The following is a 20152-nucleotide window of genomic DNA, read 5'->3' on the forward strand; positions in this document are numbered from 1 at the left end:
GTATGGATTGGCTGTCACCTTATCATGCTATATTGGATTGTCACGCCAAGATGGTGACCTTAGCCTTGCCGGGGTTTCCTCGATTAGAGTAGAGGGTGACTCCTGACCATTCTACCAGCAGGGTTATCTCTTATGTGAAGGCTCGACGTATGGTCGAGAAAGGTGTCTAGCTTACTTAGTTTGTGTCCACGATTCTAGTGCGGAGGTTCCTTCCATGTATAGGTCCCTTCCATGTATTTAGTACCAGTTGTTCGTGAGTTCCCAGATGTGTTTCTTGTAGATCTACCGAGGATGCCACCCGACATAGATATTGACTTCTATATTGATTTGGCCCTGGGCACTCATCCTATTTCTATTCCGTCATACCGTACGACCCCGCCAGAGTTGAAATAATTGAAGGAACAGTTACAAGATTTGCTTGATAAGGGCTTCATTAGACCTAGTGTCTCACCTTGGGTGCGCCTGTATTGTTTGTGAAGATGAAAGATGGATCGATGAGGATGTGCATTTTAAAGGTAGTTGAACAAAGTCACCATCAAGAACAAGTATCCATTGCCGATGATTGATGACTTATTTGATCAGCTTTAGGGTGACAAGGTGTTTTTGAAGATTGATTTGAGGTCTGGCTACCATCAGTTGAATACTAGGGCATCCGATGTCCCTAAGACAGCTTTTCGGACTCGGTATGGGCATTATGAGTTTCTAGTGATGTCATTTGGGTTGACAAATGCCCCATCAACATTTATGGATTTGATGAACCGAGTGTTCAAACCCTACTTGAATTCCTTCATGATTGTATTTATTGATAATATCTTGATCTACTCCCGCAGTTGAGAGGAGCACGAGCAACATCTTCGGATTGTACATCAGACTCTGAGAGACAACCAATTATATGCCAAGTTTTCAAAGTGCGAGTTTTGGTTAGACTCAGTCGTCTTTTTGGGGCACGTAGTATCGATAGAGGGCATAAAGGTAAATCCTACAAAGATTGAGGCAGTTTAAAACTGGCCTAGACCCACTTCAGCTACAGAGATCCGGAGTTTCTTAGGCAGGTTATTACCGCCATTTTGTGGAGGGTTTTTAATATATAATAGCCCCATTGACCAGATTGACCTAAAAAAGTGCCCTTTTCAGATGGTCAGACGAGTGTGAGTTGAGCTTTCAGAAGCTCAAGACTGCTTTGACTACGACACCAGTGTTGGTGTTACCCATAGATTCAGGATCATACACGGTGTATTGTAATGCATCTCATGTTGGACTCGGTGCAGTACTGATGCAGGGATGGCAGGGTGATCACATATGCATTGCAGCAGTTGAAGGTTCATGAGAAGAATTACCCTGTTCATGACTTAGAGTTAGCAGCCATTGTTCATGCATTGAAGATTTGGAGGCACTATCTTTAAGGCGTGTCGTGCGAGGTATTCACGGATCATCGAAGTCTATAGAATTTGTTCAAGCAAAGAGATCTCAATTTGAGGCAAAAAAGGTGGTTGGAGCTGTTGAAAGACTATGAAATTACCATCTTGTATCATTCTGGGAAGGCCAATGTGGTGGTCGATGCCTTGAGTAGAAAGGAAGTGAGTATGGGTAGCCTTGCGTACATTTCGGTTAGTGAGAGACAACTTGCATCAGATGTTCAGACTTTGGCCAATCAGTTCGTGAGGTTAGGCGTTTCAGAGCCCAGTCGTGTTCTAACTTGTATAGTCGCTCGGTCTTCCTTATATGAGCGCATCAGAGAGCGGCAGTATGATGACCCTCATTTGCTTATCCTTAGGACACAGTGCGACACGGTGGTGCCAAGCAGGTTACTATTGGAGATGATGGGGTTTTGAGGATGCAAGGTCGTATTTGTGTGCCTAATGTAGATGAACTTCGTGAGTTGATTCTTAAAGAAGCCGACAGTTTTCGATATTCTATTCACTCGGGTGCCGCTAATATGTATCAGGTTTTGCAGCAACATTATTAGTGGAAAAGGATGAAGAAGGATATAGTTGCATATGTAGCTCGGTGTCTAAATTGTCATTAAGTAAAGTGTGAGCATTAGAGACCTGGTGGTTTGCTTCAGAAGTTAGAGATTCCTGAGTGGAAGTGGGAGTATATCACTATGGATTTTGTTGTTGGACTCCCACAAACTCAAAGGAAGTTCGACGCGGTATGGATCATTGTGGACAAGCTGACCAAGTCAGCGCATTTCATTCTTGTGACAGTTACCTATTCTTTAGAGCGGTTGGCTGAGATTTATATCTGCGAGATCGTCCGTCTTCACGGTGTACCCATGTCTATCATTTTGATCGAGTTACGTAGTTCACCTCACATTTCTAGAGGGTCGTACAAAGTGAGTTGGGCATGCAGGTTGAGTTGAGCACAACATTTCATCCACAAAAAGATAGATAGTCCGAGCGCACTATTCAGATATTGGAGGATATGCTCCGCACTTGTGTTATAGATTTCGGGGGTTCTTGGGATCAGTTCTTGCCACTTGCGGAGTTTACCTACAACAACAGTTACCAGTTGCCACTTGCGCACTATGAGGCATTATACGGGAGGCGGTGTCGTTCACCAGATGGATGGTTTGAGCCGAGGGAGGCTCGGTTGTTGGGTACAGATTTGGTACAGGATGCCTTGGACAAGGTCAAGATTATTCAGGATCGACTTCGCACAGCTCCATCTAGGCATAAGAGTTATGCCGACCGTAGGGTTCGTGATGTTGCATTCATAGTTGGAGAGAGAGTATTGCTCCGGGTTTCACATATGAAGGGTGTGATGAGGTTTGGGAAGAAGGGGAAGTTGAGGCCTAGGTATATCAGACCCTTTGAGATTCTTGAGAGAGTGGGTGAGATGGCTTACAGGCTCGCATTACCACCTAGTTTATCAGCAGTCCATTCGGTGTTAAATATGTCTATGCTCGGAAGTATCACGGCGATCCATCCCATGTGTTAGATTTCAGTTCAGTCCAGTTTGACAAGGATTTGACTTATGAGAAGGAGCCGATGTCTATTCTAGCCCGGTAGGTCCGACAGTTGAGGTCTAAGAGTTATCCTTCAGTTCGAGTGTAGTGGAGAGGTTAGTCGATCAAGGCAGCCACTTGGGAGTCCGAATCGGACATGCAGAGTAAATATCCACACCTTTTCACTAGTCTAGGTATTTTTCTATGTCCGTTCGAGGATGAACGGATATTTTAGAGGTGGGAGAATGTGATGACCCGATAGGTCATCTAATGTTTTAAATCTTAATTTTGTATTTCGAAACCTCAAATAGCTTCTTTTAACCTTCCTTAATTTGTGTGCATAGTCTGTGCCTTTTTCTGAAAAGCTATTATGTAAAAAATTGAGTGATATGTGAATTCGCGTCTTAAAATCTATTTGAGTTGACTTTGGTCAAGATTTTGAGCAAATAGACCTGGATCCATATGAGCGTATGCCCGAAATCGAATTCAGAGGTCCCTAGCTCGAGTTATCACATTTTGTCGAAAATTTGAAGTTTAAAGGATTAAATAATTTAAAATTTTGACCGATGTTTGACTTTATTGGTACCGAATTTAGATTTTGGTTCAAGAACTTGGTATAGGTGCATCACGATATTTTTATGACTTGACTGCAAAATTTGGTGCAAAATAGAAGTGATTTGACGTGATTCAGACGTCCGGCTGAAAAATTTCAAGTTCTTAAGTTTTATTGAACATTTCATTCATTTGGTATTTGATTCATGGTTCTAGGTGTTATTTTGGCATTTTAATCACGCGAGCGAGTTCATATAATTTTTTTGGACTTGTGTGCATGTTTGGTTTGGAGCCCCGAGGGCTCGGTGAATTTTGGATAGCCTACGGACTATTTTGAACCTAGGGAAAATTGCTAGTTTTTATTTCTGCTGGTGTCTGGTAAAAGCTTCTTCGCGATTGCGAATACACTCCTGCAATCGCGAAAGGTAAGTTGGGGACTGAGGAGAAATGTTCTATGCGAACGCGAGGTAGAGGTCGTGAAAGCGAAGCAGCGATAGGATCACCCTTAGCAAACACGACCAATATTACGCGAATGCGATGGGTAATGGGCCTGGGAGGGGATCTGGTGGGTGTTCTACGCGAACGCGAACCAAGGGTTGCGAACGTGGAGGCCAGGGGGAAAGGCCACCGCGAACGCGAAGAACATCATGCAAGCGCGAAGGCCATTCTGGCCGCTTCCTTTTGCTAACGAGAAGAAGACCTGACGCCAGTGATTTAAAACGGTCCGAGATTTCTTTCATTTTTCATAAATCTTCCACTAGAACTCGGCCTAGAGGCGATTTGAACGGAAAACTCAACGCCAATTCACAGGTTTGTACACTTTAACTCATTCTCTTCCATTTTTAACATTACCCATTAATTTTTAGCCCTAATCTTTGTTCTTCTATGGTAGAAAACTAGGGATTTAGGAAGAATTGTGGGTTTTTGCAAATTAGGGATTTAGACCTCAATTTGAGGACGGATTCCGAAACTAATTATATAATCGGGTTCGAGGGTGAGTAAATAGGTTTTGGTCTGAACCTCGGGTTTTGACCAAGCGGGCATAGGGTTGACTTTTTTCTTTACTTTTTGAGAAAAGTATTGAAAATCCTAACTTTATTCATTGTAATTGATTCTCCTAGCATTATTTGACATTATCGAGTCAATTGTGGTTAGATACGAGTGCTTTGGAGGCGGATTCTCAAGGAAAGGCCCTGGTAGAACTCTGAGTTGACTAGCAGAATGAGGTAAGTGTTGGGTTTAACGTTGATTTGAGGGAATTAGGAACCCTTGAACTATGTGCCATGTGAGATCCATGTGTTGCGGCATATATGCGAGATGACGAGTGCTTAATTACTTCCTTCCCTGCCTTAACTGTCATGTGCTTTAACTGTTCCCATGCCCTTATTTGCTACTTGTTAATCGTTGTGCTCGTGTTAAAAATGTTAGATCTTCCTCTGCTTTAATGACTCGTTATTATTTGCCTTAATTGATTTACTTGTACCCTTTAATTGTAATTTTACCAGACTTGTCTTACCGTGTAATATTACATATGGCGAATTCTTAATTTGGTACGCGGTTGCCTTTTTGATTCAGCTTCATATTCATTAATCGTAGAAGTTCTTGTAATTTGAGTTATTGATTTGATTGTACTTATTGTTTATTTGATACTGATATGGTGGGATCGGGCTACAAGCCGCAACATATGAAATAAGGGTGGATTGATATGATGAAGTAAGGGTGAACTTGTACTGATATGGTGGGATCGGATTGCGCGCCGTAATAGGTAAAATAAGGGTGGATTTATGCGGTGAAATAAGAATAAATTATGATATTGATTATGATTATATGGTGGGATCGGGTTGCGCGCCGTAACATATATGTATTTATTTACTATTGTTGATATTATTACGGTAGAATAAGGGAGGATTGTGTTGTATGGTGGGATCAGGTTGTGCACCGCAACATTCTATGTGTTTCTATTTCCTTATTGTGTTGTGTTTTTTTCTCTCTCGGTATTTTCATACGAGACTCTAAGGAGTGGCAATTTTGACATTCACTAGTTTTCTTTGAGGATTGAGCTACTTTCTCAGTTAACTACTTTATTTCGTTCCGTATTATCTTTTCCTATTTTTATTTTATATTGCGTACATGTTATAGTGTAAGTGACCCGCCTTAGCCTCGTCACTACTTCGTCGGGGTTAGGCTCGGTACTTACAGAGTACATGGGGTCGGTTGTACTCATATTACACTCTGCACTTTTTGTGCAAAGTTTGGAGTCGGTCCCAGCAGCGGTCATTAGCGTGCTCGGGTTGGCTATTAGTGAGGAGACTTGAGGTAGAGCTGCTCGGCGTCCGCGGCCCCTAAAGTCTCCTTCTTTTTATTAGCTGTGTATTTTCGTTCAGACAACTTTATATTTCATTCAGACCTTTATTTGTACTATTCTAGTAGCTCATGCACTTGTGGCACCGGGTCCAGAGTTGTATTAGATATTTTAGTGTCTGATTTTCGCACTTTACTTTAGATTATTGCAGTTATTTCAGCTTCTTTCTTATCATTTAACTTGAACTGTTGAAAATGGATAAATTATTCTAACGCTGACTTGCCTAGCAAGTGAAATGTTACGCACCATCGCGATCCCGAAAGTGAAAATTTCGGGTCGTGACACAAACCCTTTTTTTCCCAAAGATTTTAAACAACCAAAGAATTCAATCTTTAAATTTGTGTTGCTTACTAATATTTAAAGAATCATGATAAAGTATAAAGTAACATATAATCCATCATTTTAATGTTAGTATTAAGTCATATAAATTAATTAATAGCAAGTTTATATAAGATATTTACGAGAAATTGGTGCTACTTCATTCTGATTATATTTTCTACATATTTATCGTGTAGATTTTTATATAGTTTTAAAAAAATTATCTTTATTAATAAGAGGTACACGCGCAACATGCATCTTTAACTCAATTTACTAGATTATTTTCTTTAAAAGTAAATTTTTTTTCATGACAAAGCCATTTAAACGATAAAGGAGAGCATATATCAAGGACAACATTTGTAAATTAAGTGAAATAATATCTAATTAGTTGAATTCAAGTAATGTGCCACTAAAATAACTTTTAAATAATTAACTCTGTTCTATTATTTATATGAATACATATTAAATAGTAATAAGCAATATTCCATAATGTTTTGTGACGATTATTTTATTTCTTTCTACAAAAAGTTTTAGTTGGATTTAATTTTTTGTCTAATTAAATTCTTCATATGATAACTGAACCAAATAATATGGAGGCTCTTTTTATTTTCAGATTTTGTCATTTGAGTTCCCAAGGGAATGATGAAATTCATATTCGTACTTAAGAAAATAGAACTTCTTTTTAAGGCCAGGAAGATAGTATTGCCGCATGATATATGAATACAATTCAATATATTATTTTACTACGTCCCAAATATAAAAATAAATGCACAACTTATATATCAAATTTATGATAAGGCGTTAGAATATTTTGTTGTGACATAATTTTTTCAATTTTAAGCTGGCTTAAATAAATCAAGATTTATCATTTTCAAGAGCTTATGCTTTTTAATATTTTGTAAGTCATTCACATAGTCTAATAATAATTGCATAATTTTTAAAAAATTATAAATTGATATAGATTATCTAAAAACTAGTAAATAAAAAAAAAAAAGTACTAAGCTAGTTTGATCTGGTTAAGCTTAGCCAAATGTCCTCTAATTTAGTTAGGGACAGAAAAGAAAAAGAAAACTTGCATTATATTCGCTTCGCCCCATTAAATGGAGTGAAGTCTCAACTTGCCGCCGGACCTTCATTACCGCCGATCTTTCTCGCCGGACTTCTATTACCGCCGGTGAACTCTTTCCTTGTCTCTCTCCCTTTAGATGTAGAGAACTCGAGGAGGACAAAGTTGTAATTCAGGGGCTGGAAGTCCAAGTATGGTGGTGGCATCAGGAACTAATAATGCCTTCGGCAAAGAAATGGCCATCAGAAAACGCATTGCCAGCATGTAATCTCAAACAAACACTAACCCTTCACTTAATCATCTGTCTGTTTTATCAATTTTTTTGTTGGACTTTCTTTTTTCTCCGTATTGCAACAGTTTATTTTGATAATATGTTTCTGAGAAACTTAGCAAAGCTGGAAACTTTCTTTGATTTTGTGGTGAGTAAATAGTTGGTTTCTGGAGAAATGCAGTTATATTTGTAAATAATGGAAGGAGATGATTTTGAGTGAAAATCAAGTAGGACATGCTTAGGGAATGTGTTGGTAAATTGCACTATTAAAAGGTACAACCTTCATTATAAATATTAGTAGTCTCTTGGACTTACCGTTTCGAAGTATGACTAGTACAACAACTACGCGCCTTAATTCCAAGAAAGTTGGGGTTGGCTATATGAATCTGCTCACTGAGTATACCACTTCATTTAAGCTCATCTTACAGGCATACTATACAATTAAAACTAATAATTAGTATTAGAAGTTCTCTGTATTTTTTTATTGGCGTATAGATCTCATATATGACTAAAAGATCCTGGAAAACGTAAAACCTAAAGTAAATGTACTAACGCATCGTCTCAACTAATTATTGTATTCTTCCATTGTGCCCTATATTTGCTAGGTCTGTTTGCATTTCAAAACAACTTCTTTCCATGTTATTCTAGGCATGTCGCTTGTACTTTTAGCACCTTCACTCACCATATTTTCGCACCTACAAACTAGTACATTTGGAGATCGACGCAAGGCATGACCAGACCATGTCAAGCGACTTTCTCTCTTTTGTGCACTATGATCCATGCATAACTAGTTTGTGAACCAAACAATCGGTTGGTGTTATACTATCATGAAATTCTCTTCTTGATGCTTTCTTTCCTTCCTTTTTCTTTTCTAGATAGCTCTTATAATTCTAACATGTATTCTTGTATTTTCTTATTCCTAGTTCTTTATTATGACATGTTGTGTCATTCGCTTCCGTTACCCTAGTACCTTGTTATTGCTTTATTTTCACTATTCCTTAAGCCGAGGGTCTATCGGAAACAACCTCTCTACCTTCAGAAGGTAGGGGTAAGGTCTGCGTACACATTATTCTCCCCAGACCCAACTTGTGGGATTACACTGGGTTTATTGTTGTTCTTATAATTCTAACATGTAGTTTTGCAGCTTTAATAAAAGAGAAGAGGATTTCCCGTCATTGCGCGAGTACAATGATTATCTAGAGGAAGTGGAGGATATGAGTAAGTTTCAGTTACTTATTTGCTGAAGTTGAAAATCTTAACTTTTTGCTTAATGAAATGCTGTCATTTGCAGTATTCAATTTAATTGAAGGAATAGATGTTCCTGCTATTGAGGCAAAGATTGCACAGTACCAGAGAGAAAATGCAGAGCAAATCATGATTGCTCAAGCACGTAAGGTTCGTCCTTATGGTACTCTGGTTGTCATATAAAGGATACAGTTTGTAGTAAATGCTGCATGCAAAGCACTAGTATTTTGTGAACTGCTCTCTCTCTAATCATATAGTGCTCTGTGGTTAACTAGGCTGAAGAATATGCAGCAGCCTTGGCAGCCAGCAAGGGACAGCCTACCCAGCCTGATGGTGATGCAGTGAGTTGATCTAAAATACACTCTTAAGATTTGTGATTATTTACTGATTCTGGTAGACCCTGGTCTATTTGTTTCTTTTATCTTATTTCCTTGCCATAAGGTAGGGGTAAGGTTTGCGTACACATTACCCTCCCCAAACCCCACGTGTGGGATTGCACTGGGTTTGTTGTTGTTGTTTGTTGTTGTTGGTATACCCTGGTCAAATATCTTGGAAAATTCTTAGTATTCAGCAAGCAGCATAAGCATCTCAAGCTTCCGGCTTGATTTCTAATTTTAACTTTCATGCTGATGAATAAGCTTTAACTGTTGTTCCCTTGCGGTGTCAGTGATAGTGTAGGACAGCTTTCTCCAACTTTTCTTCCTTCCCAATTTCACTCTTTGTACAGAAAATAAGAATTAATTGGAATATGGAAATCTACCAACTAACAAAAGTATTTGGAATAACGTATGTACTCATCTTTCTTTCCCATGTTCTATAATTGAACCACGGTTTAAGATGCATGACCATATACAGTGTTAAAAGCCAGAAAACACAAAGTTATACAATTTAGTTGACTAAAAATCATTGAATCCCCTATACCCTCTAATCAATAGAGTAAAAGCATATATATATCTGACTCAAATCACAACTGTCTTCCTTTGAGTTTCTTGTGCCCTATGCGCCTTTCTTCCTGTGACCTTGGTTAATGCCTGGTGCATGTAGCATTGTCATATGCTGGTGTATAAACTATAGCCAGGCCATGTATGTCACAGCATGCAAATGACAGACATCTAGGCCATGGTGCGTAAGCGAAACCCCATGAACCAAGTGCCCTGAACTTTCCAACCTTCCCATGCATAAGCCAGGCTTCTTTTTCTTTCTTTCTTCTTTTTGTTATTTATACAATTGAATATCTCATTAATGTCACATCAAATTGGTGTTGCATTGTAATTTATGAATTTATAGCAAAGCTATACTAAATTCATCCAACTATTTATAGAATACGAGACATCCTTTATATACCTTAAGTATAGAGAGATTTTGACTCTCCGGTTGGGGTTTTCTACACCTTCAAATTTGTTTAGTCTTTACTCCCTATCAGACAAACAATTGCGAAGAGGAGCAGTCTTCCACAAGTCTTACTTCCGACAACAATCTTCCTAGTTCCCATGTTGCGTTCTGCTAATATTCCAGCTAGTCCGATATGTTAAACATGGAATAACTAGGCCCGCTAGCTCTGTCATAAAACTATAATGTAGTAGTAGGTGATCCACTTCCTCTCCCTTCATTTTGTATAAACAACGCCGAGTACACTGTGTTTTCATCTCGTCAAATTATCCTGCCAAGTGGTCTGCCAAATAGAGAAACCTACTTTCTTAGGTGGCTTAGTCTTCCATACCGTCATCTACATGGACCTCACTTCCCACTAATAAGAAGATGCTTTCACCAAAAAGAATTTTGAGGTTGGACCATTCCATATAACTCAGCCAAGTGAAACATTTCACTTTGCAAGGCTTTGCTCCTCCAGATTGTTTTCCGTGGCCACAGAAGTGGGAGTTGGGTTTGACAGCAGTGAGTAGCAACTCTTGGCCTTCTTTCCTCCCGAACATTTCAGCTATCATAGCTTCCTTCTCCATCATGATAATAAATAAGGCGGAAAACTCTGCTCTTTGTGCTAAATCATCACATCATGCATCCAATAAAAAGCAAATGTGGTTACCATTACCGAACATGAAGTAAATGAACCTAGATATTCTTTCACGTCCCTCATAATTTCCCTATACATGCTTGTCCCATATCAGATAGCTACCTCCTCAAGGTACAGGTGCCATTCATATTTGCCAGGATCACCTTCCTCAGTAGGGCTTGGCTTTGCATGTAGATCTCCATAAGTTTGATACTTTGATCTTTTTGGAATGCCCAATCTTCCTGCCTCAATTGAGAAGTAGCCTATCCCACCCTAATGGATGGTTTTATCCTTTGCTCCATTAGTTTTGCCTTCCTCATTCTCACTAGCAAGGGAGTGTTGAATAATGACATGAAATGTGTAGGAACACCTGAGAGCTACCGTCTTCGTCAATGTGTTTTTATCTCCTTTCGATAAATATTGTTTTTTGGATGGGCGTGCACATTATCCCGAGTTTCGAAGGTTGCGGTTGGTTCTAATGGTTGGCCCCATACAGATCTTGGTCATCAATAAAAAAATTGGTTTTTTGGCCTTCAAATCACCTTTCAATTTTCTGTTTGATGGGTTTGCAAAGTTTAACATCTTGAACTTACCTCCTAGAGGCAAGCCCAAGTATGTTGTGGGGAGATTAGTCAAAATGTAGACGCTAGCTCACGAAGTTTATGTACTTTTCTTACTGGAAATTTTTCCGTATCACCATAGATATGGAGACTGGATATAACCTCAGCCGCATGAACTGGAGATGTTTCTATTCCTGCTGCTCACCTAAAATTTGCTTAGGTTGTCACTATCTCTGAAATGCTGCACAAGCTTACGAAAGGCATAAGATAGGGTGCCTTCTGTTAGCAGGGAGACATGAGGAGAAAAGTTGGCTATTATGACAAGCATGTGAGTTAACTTAGCTCAGATTATAAGCCTTACATGGAGGATGTTGTCCGACTATGAACTATCTCATGGTTACAACCCATTAGGCGGAGGATATTATATCCTCAGATAGTTACCACCCATCGCCCCCAGGACCTAGCTCAAGTGGCAAAGGGTGGTGGATTTGTGTCTTAGGTCATAGGTTAAAGTCCCCACACCATGCAAAGCAAAGCCTGGTATTTAAGTGGAGAAGGGTAGAGGGGCGGGCCAATTATCCACTGAGTTTCGAAGGCTGCGGTTGGTCCAAAGGATCGGCAGACAGATTTCTCGGTCGTCAAAAAAAAAAAAAAAATAGTTACCACCCATCCCCTTCTCAAGAAAAAAAAGGAATAGTTATCCACCCATGCTGCATTTGGTAGCAGCCTGTGATGGTCTTGTCTTCCATTACTTCACCTTTTCTGATGGTTACCGTTCACGACGCATTTCTGGCCTTTTCTTCCACAACTTCCTCCATTTTAACAATTTCCCTTTTGTTTTTGATTTGGCTATAAGTAGTCGGTTAGGTCTTGTCTTTCGTTTTCCCATGTGATTAGCTAATGTCTTTGTAATTGGAGTTATTCCTCTCTGTATTGACTAGCTCATTAGAGTACTCTATTTAAGATTCTTGTTCTCTCTCTCCCTCCCTTATTAATAATTTTTTTTGTTATGCTTCATGATTCCCTTCCCATTTCCATTCCAATTTTACAAATCAACTTCTTAACAAATAAAAAGAACAACAGTGAGTCTATTGTTGGATGCCTCAATAGCTCCCAAAAAGATCCTCAAGAGCTCTATTAATCATCACAGAGAGCTCATCGTAGATTTAATTATCTAATCTGCAGAATATTTCAATTTTCTGCATCTCAACCTCGAATCTACAGTTTCATTTAATTACTGGCATCTAAAATCTCTCCCTCCTCCAAAGGCATTCTATGTGGTTGATTAAGGTGTTTATTAGCACTTTCAACCTAATTGACAGTACCTTTCCATGATTTTTTACACACTCTTACCAGCTTATAGACCAGATATCCTTGTTTTCTACTGCACTTACCCTCTTCATTTTTAAACTATAAAGGATGAACTTATCCCAAAAAAGGGATGAACTAAAGCTTCCTTGAGACAAACCACATCCTGTAGAATTGGTCCATGCATTCCGTCTAAGTTGCTCGGACTCGAGTGCGGGTGTCTGATACGGGTGCGGATCTAGAGGTCAGATCCTTCATGATCTAAATTTTAAGATTCGGAGGTACGGATCCAGGTACGAATACGGGTGCATGAAATTCGGCTGAAAATAATTCAAATATTTTAAAATAGAGTTATAAAAATATGTCTATGTAGCAGCGGCCAGATTGGACAGATTCTTGTTCTCAGCTGATTGGAATGAAAAGTTTACCAATATAAAGCAACAATTGATGCAGACAGTGAGGGCAGATCACTCCCCTTTAATGCTTCAATCAGGCTCCTGGGAACCGGTCAAGACATATTTCAAGTTCGAGAATTGGTGGCTTCAAACTGAAGGGTTCACTAGCAGAATAGAAGAGTGGTGGAAGTCCTTTACTTGCCTAGGAAGGCCCGACTTTATTCTGGCCTTTAAACCCAAAGCCTTAAAAGCAAAACTTAAGGAATGGAGTAAATCAGTTGAAGGTAATTTAGCCATGCAGAAATCAAGCATTCTCACTCAACTGGCAGACTTGGATAAGGTACATGAACAAAGGGTTTTGAATGATGGGGAAATTTTATCTAAAACATCTTTGTCCATGGAACTTGAGGAGATTGCAAACAGAGAAGAAATAGCTTGGACGCAGAGATCCAGGGCACTGTGGCTGAAAGAGGGAGATAGAAACACAAAGTTTTTCTTCAGAACTGCAAATGCCCATAGGAGATTCAACCATATTGATCAGTTGATGGTGGAAGGGGAAACTTTTCAAAGCTCAGAAGATATTAAGAGGGAAATCATCAAATTCTATAAAAAGCTTTACACTAAAGAAGAGGAGTGGAGACCAACAGTGACTAGCAGGAACCATCCAATGATTTCAACAGAAAACAATTTATTGCTACAGAGTCCATTTGAAGAACAGGAAATCTGGGACAGTGTGAGGGCATGTGCAGGTGACAAAGCACTCGGGCCTGATGAGTTCTCAATGGCTTTCTTCAACAAGTGTTGGGAGATAATCAAGGATGATGTGGTAGCAACAGTTCAGAACTTCCATAGTCGGGGAGTTTTTGAAAAAAGCATGAATGCCACCTTTATGGCACTAATTCCTAAGAAGACGGGGGCCAAAGAATTAGGAGACTTCAGGCCTATCAGTTTGATAGGCAGTGTGTACATGATCATTTCAAAGTTACTAACTGAGAGACTCAAAAAGGTGATCAACAAACTGGTGGACTCACAACAAAATGACATTTATCAGGGGCAAACAGATCGTGGATGCAGTTCTAATAGCTAATGAATGCATAGACACAAGGAAAACAACCAAAGAGCCGGGGATGCTATGCAAGCTGGATATAGAAAAAGCATATGACCATTTGAATTGGGAATTCCTTCTTAATACTCTAGGAAGGATGGGCTTTGGAGGAAGGTGGATTGGTTGGATAAGATATTGTATCTCAACGGTAAGCTTCTCAATCCTGATCAATGGGGCCCCAACTGGTTTCTTCCAATCTTAGAGGGGGCTAAGACAAGGGGATCCTATTTCTCCTTTTTTGTTCATTATAGCTATGGAAGGACTCAATGACTTGGTAAAGGTAGCTCAAACAAATGAATGGATTAGAGGCTTTAAAGTGAGTAGCAGAGCTAATAGCAACACGAGGGTATCACATCTGCAGTACGCTGATACCTTAGTGTTTTATGAAGCTGAAAAAGAACAGGTAAAGATACCGAGGGTGATTTTCATCCTATTTGAAGCAGTATCTGGACTACACATTAACTGGCAGAAAAGTTTCATCTACCCAGTTAATGAGGTGCTAGTATCCGAAGCTTGGCCAACATTCTAGGTGGGAAAGTAGGGGAGCTGCCAACCGTATATCTGGGGATGCCTCTGGGTGCAAAAAGTAAGGCAAAAAGCATATGAACTAATGTGTTGGAGAAATGTGAGAAGAAACTAGCAAATTGGAAAAATCAATACCTGTCCATGGGGGAAGATTGACTCTTATCAACCCAGTACTTGATGCTATGCCTACATACATGATGTCCTTATTCCCAGCTCCACTGCATGTAGTGAAAAGAATTGATGCTATGAGAAGGAACTTTCTTTTTTGATAAGGTAAATTGTATTAATCAAAAAGGAGAGAATTTCTATATACAAGAAGTATATAAAAAAGTAGAGAATTTACATCAGAACATGATTCTTTACAAAAGACGCCCAATCTTCTATACAAGTAGGGGCTATATGAGTGCACCAAAAAGCGATCAAAGATAAAAGATTCTTCTTAAGATGTGAAAAAGGAGACTCAATACCCTAAAAAACTCTCCTTCCTCTCCCCCCCAAACTATCCACATGAGAGCTAACGGGGCGAACTTCCACGCCTTTTGCTGTCTTCTTCTACGGAAACCGGCCCAGCTATATAACATCTCCTTTACAGTGCTTGGCATCACCCATTGAACACCAAAAAGATTCAGGATTGCCCTCCACAAAGCCGAGGACACAGGGCAATGCAACAAAAGATGATCAACTTCTTCCCCTGAGCTTTTACACATGTAGCACCAACTAACAAGTGTAATTCCTCTCTTTCTAAGATTTTCAGCAGTCAAGATCACTCCCTTCGCCGCTAACCATGCATAAAAGCACACCTTCGTGGGCGCCTTAGGAATCCAGATTGAGGAGTATGGAAAAGTGGCCTCCTCTCTCACCAACATACTATGGTAAAAGGACTTTACGGTAAACAAACCATCACCACTCAAACCCCATCTCCAAGAATCACAAGATGGTCGGGGCCTGTCTTGCCCATATAGTAGTGTCAACAAATCTTGGAGCTCCGCAATCTCCCAATCTTGCATGTTCCTTCTAAATGAGAGGTCCCATACTACCCCCTCCATGCTCCTTACGAATCTGTTGGACCATCAATTCCTTCTGGTTTGAAACTCTGAAGACGTGAGGGAATGAGACCCTGAGAGTATCCTCTCCACACCACCTATGATTCCAAAAGCTGATTCTCCTCCCATCTCCCACCCTGTAAGTGATGTTGCCACTGAATGCTTCCCAATTCTTCATGATGCTCCTCCACATGCCACACCCGAAAGGTGTTGTGATTGCCTTGGTCCTCCAACCCCCTCCCGTGGAATCGTACTTTTCTACTATGACCTCCCTCCATAGGGCATGCTCTACTACCCTGAATCTCCACAGCCACTTCCCCAATAAAGCTCTGTCGAATACCCTAAGATCTTTTACTCCAAGTCCACCTCACTTTTTTGGGGAAGTGATTGTTTGCCAATTCGCTAGATGAAACTTTTTAGTTCCATCCACCGCATCCCAAAGAAAATTCCTTTGAAGCCGCTCCAGTTTTTCTGTGATGCTCACCGGCGCTTGCAACAGGGACAAGTAATATGTGGGCATACTCGATAAAGTGCTTTTAATAAGCATTTCCTTGCCGCCTTTTGACAAATACCGTTTTTGAGGCAACATTGAGAAAAGGAAGTTTCATCTAGTGAAGTGGAATGAACTGACTACCAGCAAGAAGGCAGGGGGCCTAGGAATAAAAAATTTGCAAGTGCAGAACCAATGTCTAATGATGAAGTGACTATCGAAACTAGCAGTAGAAGACCAAACATTGTGGATAGAGGTCATTAGGGAGGAGTATGGAAGGGAAGGTAGCTGGACAACCAAGCCAATGAGAAGTCCATATGGGGTCAGCTTATGGAGATCAATTAGAAACCTTTGGCCAAAAGTGATTAACAAGGCAAAGTTCAAAGTAGGAAGTGGAAGTAAAGTATCTTTATGGAATGATAACTGGCTAGGTCAAGGAACCCTGAAGAATCTCTTCCCTGACATTCATGAATTGAATCAATAACAACAAGCAACTTTAGCAGAGGTTTGGATAGCCCAGGATGGAACCTCACTTTCAGGAGAATGTTAAATGATTGGGAGCTTGATAGACTCACTGAGTTCTATAGGGTCTTGGAACAACCAATGCAAGCCAAGACCTTATCATGTGGCAAGGGAATGGGCAGGGAAAGTTCTCGGTTAGGAGTGCATACAAAGAATATAACATTTCTAATAATCAAATAGGATGTTGGCCATGGAAGATGATATGAAAAGTCAAAATTCCATATAAGGCCGCTTGCTTCCCATGGTTATTGGCAAAAGATGTAGTCCTAACACAAGACAATTTAACAAAAAGAGGATTCCAATTGTGCTCTAGGTGTTACTTATGTGGGGATCAAGCAGAGATAATCAACCATCTTTTTTTGCATTGCAAATTCACTATTCAGATATGGAGGATTTTCATTAGTCTAAGGGGAATCTCATGGGCAATACCGAGAAGAATCTTTGATATTCTAGCTAGCTGGAATAAAGAGGGAGCACTTTCGAGAGACGGAGAGATGGAGAATTATTCCAGCTTGCATTTGGTGGACAGTATGGGAAGAGAGAAATCAAAGATGCTTTGAAGATAATTCCAACAACATTTAGAGGATAAAGATGAAATGTGTAGCTCTTTTTTATTTTTGGTGTAAAGGAAAATTTTTAGAGGATCATGAATCCATCTTAGATGCCCTAGATTCATTGTAAGAAGATCAAGGGTGAACAATGTCCTTTTTGTTTAGTTTTGTATGGACACCCACATTATAATTATGGATGACTTCACAATCTCAGTGAAGTCTTTATATTAATACAAATTGTTACCTTACTCAAAAAAAAATATGTCTAAATTATTAGGCATTATGTGAAAAACTTACAAGGTACCCCAAGAAGGAGAAAATATGAATCAAGAGGAGAATCCGAGAAGGAGATAAAAAGGAAAAGGACTAACATAGAAATTTCTATATACAAGCTATTATATTTTCTTCAATTTCACCCTAATTTTTTTTGGTTTAAGAAATTACTGTATCTGTCTCGAATTTCTTTGTCCATTTTGGTCAAAGTTCTAAAAATCGATTGACTGGATCCTATACGGATCGGATCTCATACTCATACCCACATACGCGTTGTTTCAACACAAGTGTGGCACCGAAAGTGAAGAGTCCAAGCAACTTAGCGTTCCATCACATCATTTTTCACCACATCCTAACCATGTTGAAGGCAAGTTACCTTATTTAAAAAAAAGAACACTGCTGAGGGCGAGGGTGAAATCGTTCGTCCAGGTGCCTTGTCACCTGAACAGTTCCACTCGACCTTTTTTACAAGTTTTATCAAGCTCCTTTTTGTCCAGGCTGATTCTTAACATTGTTTTGGCCTGGTGTTCCCCCCTCCCCCTTCCCCTCACATCATATAGTGTCTAGATATCCTAGAATTCCTTTTCCTGACAAGTTGGTACAGAGAAATCTTCCCCGGTCCTTATTACGCTCCGAGAAAGCCTGATAATGATTTGTAAGAAAATTACATCTTTGGTGACATTTGCCATGCAGTGGAAAAACTTGGTGTTGTTATCTCCTCCTTTCAGGGATTTCTCTTTCAGCTTATTTCCTATATAGGTACATTCAACCAAAGCTACTGTGATCTCCTCCCACTGGATCTCGTGCTCATTGGTCAAACCACCACTCTCCTCTTTCCTTTCCAATATGTTCAATTCCTGAATGCTGCAATGTTTGTCGCTGTCCTGCAATACATATTGCAGGCTTCGTATGCTGAATGCTATCCTTTTTCAAAAAATTCCTAAATTCTTGCACTGTTTATCTGTCCTGGAATAGTCAAGCTAGGCTTCTTATGCTTCATTTTCTTTAATAGTACCTCCAACTAATATGGCCTTAAATGTCATTTGGACAAAATTAAGAAGATAATTTAAGCTTGAAAGAAGTAATTAAATGTTACTATGCAAATTTGCAACTGCTAGTTCAGCGGTTGGTATCCTTTTTGAGACTTGACAAAGTTTATGGTGCGGAAGAGATTTAAAGTGGTAGTGATTACAGAAATCTTACCAATTAAATCAAGATCATCTTGCATAAACTTAAACAGGAATTTCTATGGTATTGATTTGCATGGTTTGAACAAATTTTGAGTACACTATGATCTTCTCTTGCTAATATGGATGATGCCATGAATGGCATAAAACTAGTATATCCTTGGGACTTCAGGCCCTTATTAGTTCCTGTAATATTTCTCACTTCTAAATTCTTTCTACCTAACTGATTAAACAAAGTCGGATAAATACGGTAATTTCAAGGTCATTCATCTTCCTTGAGATGCTATTGAGAGGATAAGCTAAAGAAAGCTCCGAAATTTACCTTGCATGTAGTGTTTAAAGAAGTTGTTAGAGATTGTTGGTTTATTCACTCTATTTTAGTTTATTTTTTAAAGGATTATCTTTTTTTTGCTTTTTCAAAAATGGAGTGAGTGAGGTTACAAATAGTAGAATAGGACAAAAGGATAGTGGATGGTTTCTACACAACAATGTATGAGATCAAAGGAAAAGGAAGGAATGCCATTGGATTGTCGCTGGTTCTACACTTTGTCATATTGACCTATCACTTCTTGAATAGTGATCATACAGATTATTTTGTATTATTCTTAACTAAGTTTTTCTTCTTCATTTCTGCAGGCTTTGGGCCTAGGTCCTCAGGCAGGGTCCAGTACTGGTCCACAAGGGCACTATGCCCCTGCAGTTGCCGGAGGTATAGCTCAGCCACGGCCCACGCAGCCTCTTCCAGTTGGATCAATTCCAGGGTTAGAGTATGAAGATGAAGAAACGATGAAACTAAAAGCTGAGAAGGCTGCTAGAGCTGGAGGGTGGAGTCTAGAGATAAGCAGGAAAAGGGCACTTGAAGAAGCCTTTGGAAGCCTATGGGTCTGAATGTAGCTATACGTCTCCAAGACAGTCTTTCAGCTGAGTGTGACTTTCTGTGGATGCTTGGAAAAATTGTGGAGTAGCTATCCATTCCGGATTACTCAGAGCAGAGAATACCATTAATGGAGCAGCATTCCAGTATTCATCATGGCGTGTTTTTTGTTCTTAGATGACATCTTGTAAAATTTTCCAAATTCTGACTTGTCATGGAATGTCTTTGGTCTTTGTAAGGTTTCTTTTCCAGAGACCTCAGTTTGCTTTCTCCACATGTTCATTGACTTCATGATCTTTAATCCGGGGAATTTTGGTTCTCATCTAACTAACACTGGATTACTCTTTTAGTGAGTTTCATTGTCATGTTGTTTGGTTATAGATTTCCAAGGAGATGAGTCTGTTCATTTTTGTTTGATTATACATGAAAAATAACGTGCAGTATTAACAAGAACAATCTAGAGATATGCCTTAAATTAACACATTAATGTTCAAGTGAAAAAGGTTTAGAGAAAAAAACATGTGATTGGAAGGAAGTCAGAGATAGTTGT

The 20152-nt window shown here is 39.5% G+C and overlaps 1 protein-coding gene across 1 annotated transcript; it reads left to right on the forward strand.

Moving 5' to 3' along the window:
- Positions 1-7269: 7269 nt before the first annotated feature.
- LOC107817613 (uncharacterized) lies at positions 7270-19991 on the forward strand. The gene is made up of 5 exons (XM_016643470.2): positions 7270-7509; positions 8661-8734; positions 8808-8911; positions 9037-9102; positions 19365-19991. Exons 1-5 carry the CDS (start codon positions 7439-7441, stop codon positions 19614-19616), a joined length of 567 nt encoding a protein of 188 aa, XP_016498956.1. The 5' UTR covers positions 7270-7438; the 3' UTR covers positions 19617-19991.
- Positions 19992-20152: the final 161 nt, after the last annotated feature.

The sequence above is a fragment of the Nicotiana tabacum genome, chromosome 16 (assembly GCF_000715075.1).
Source record: "Nicotiana tabacum cultivar K326 chromosome 16, ASM71507v2, whole genome shotgun sequence".
Lineage (NCBI taxonomy): Eukaryota > Viridiplantae > Streptophyta > Magnoliopsida > Solanales > Solanaceae > Nicotiana > Nicotiana tabacum.

Coding starts and splice junctions, on each gene's coding strand:
- LOC107817613 (XM_016643470.2), top strand. CDS start 7,439: ATGGTGGTGGCATCAGGAACTAATAATGCCTTCGGCAAAGAAATGGCC. Junction 8,735..8,807: donor AGAGGAAGTGGAGGATATGA/GTAAGTTTCAGT, acceptor TGTCATTTGCAG/TATTCAATTTAATTGAAGGA. Junction 8,912..9,036: donor TGATTGCTCAAGCACGTAAG/GTTCGTCCTTAT, acceptor GTGGTTAACTAG/GCTGAAGAATATGCAGCAGC.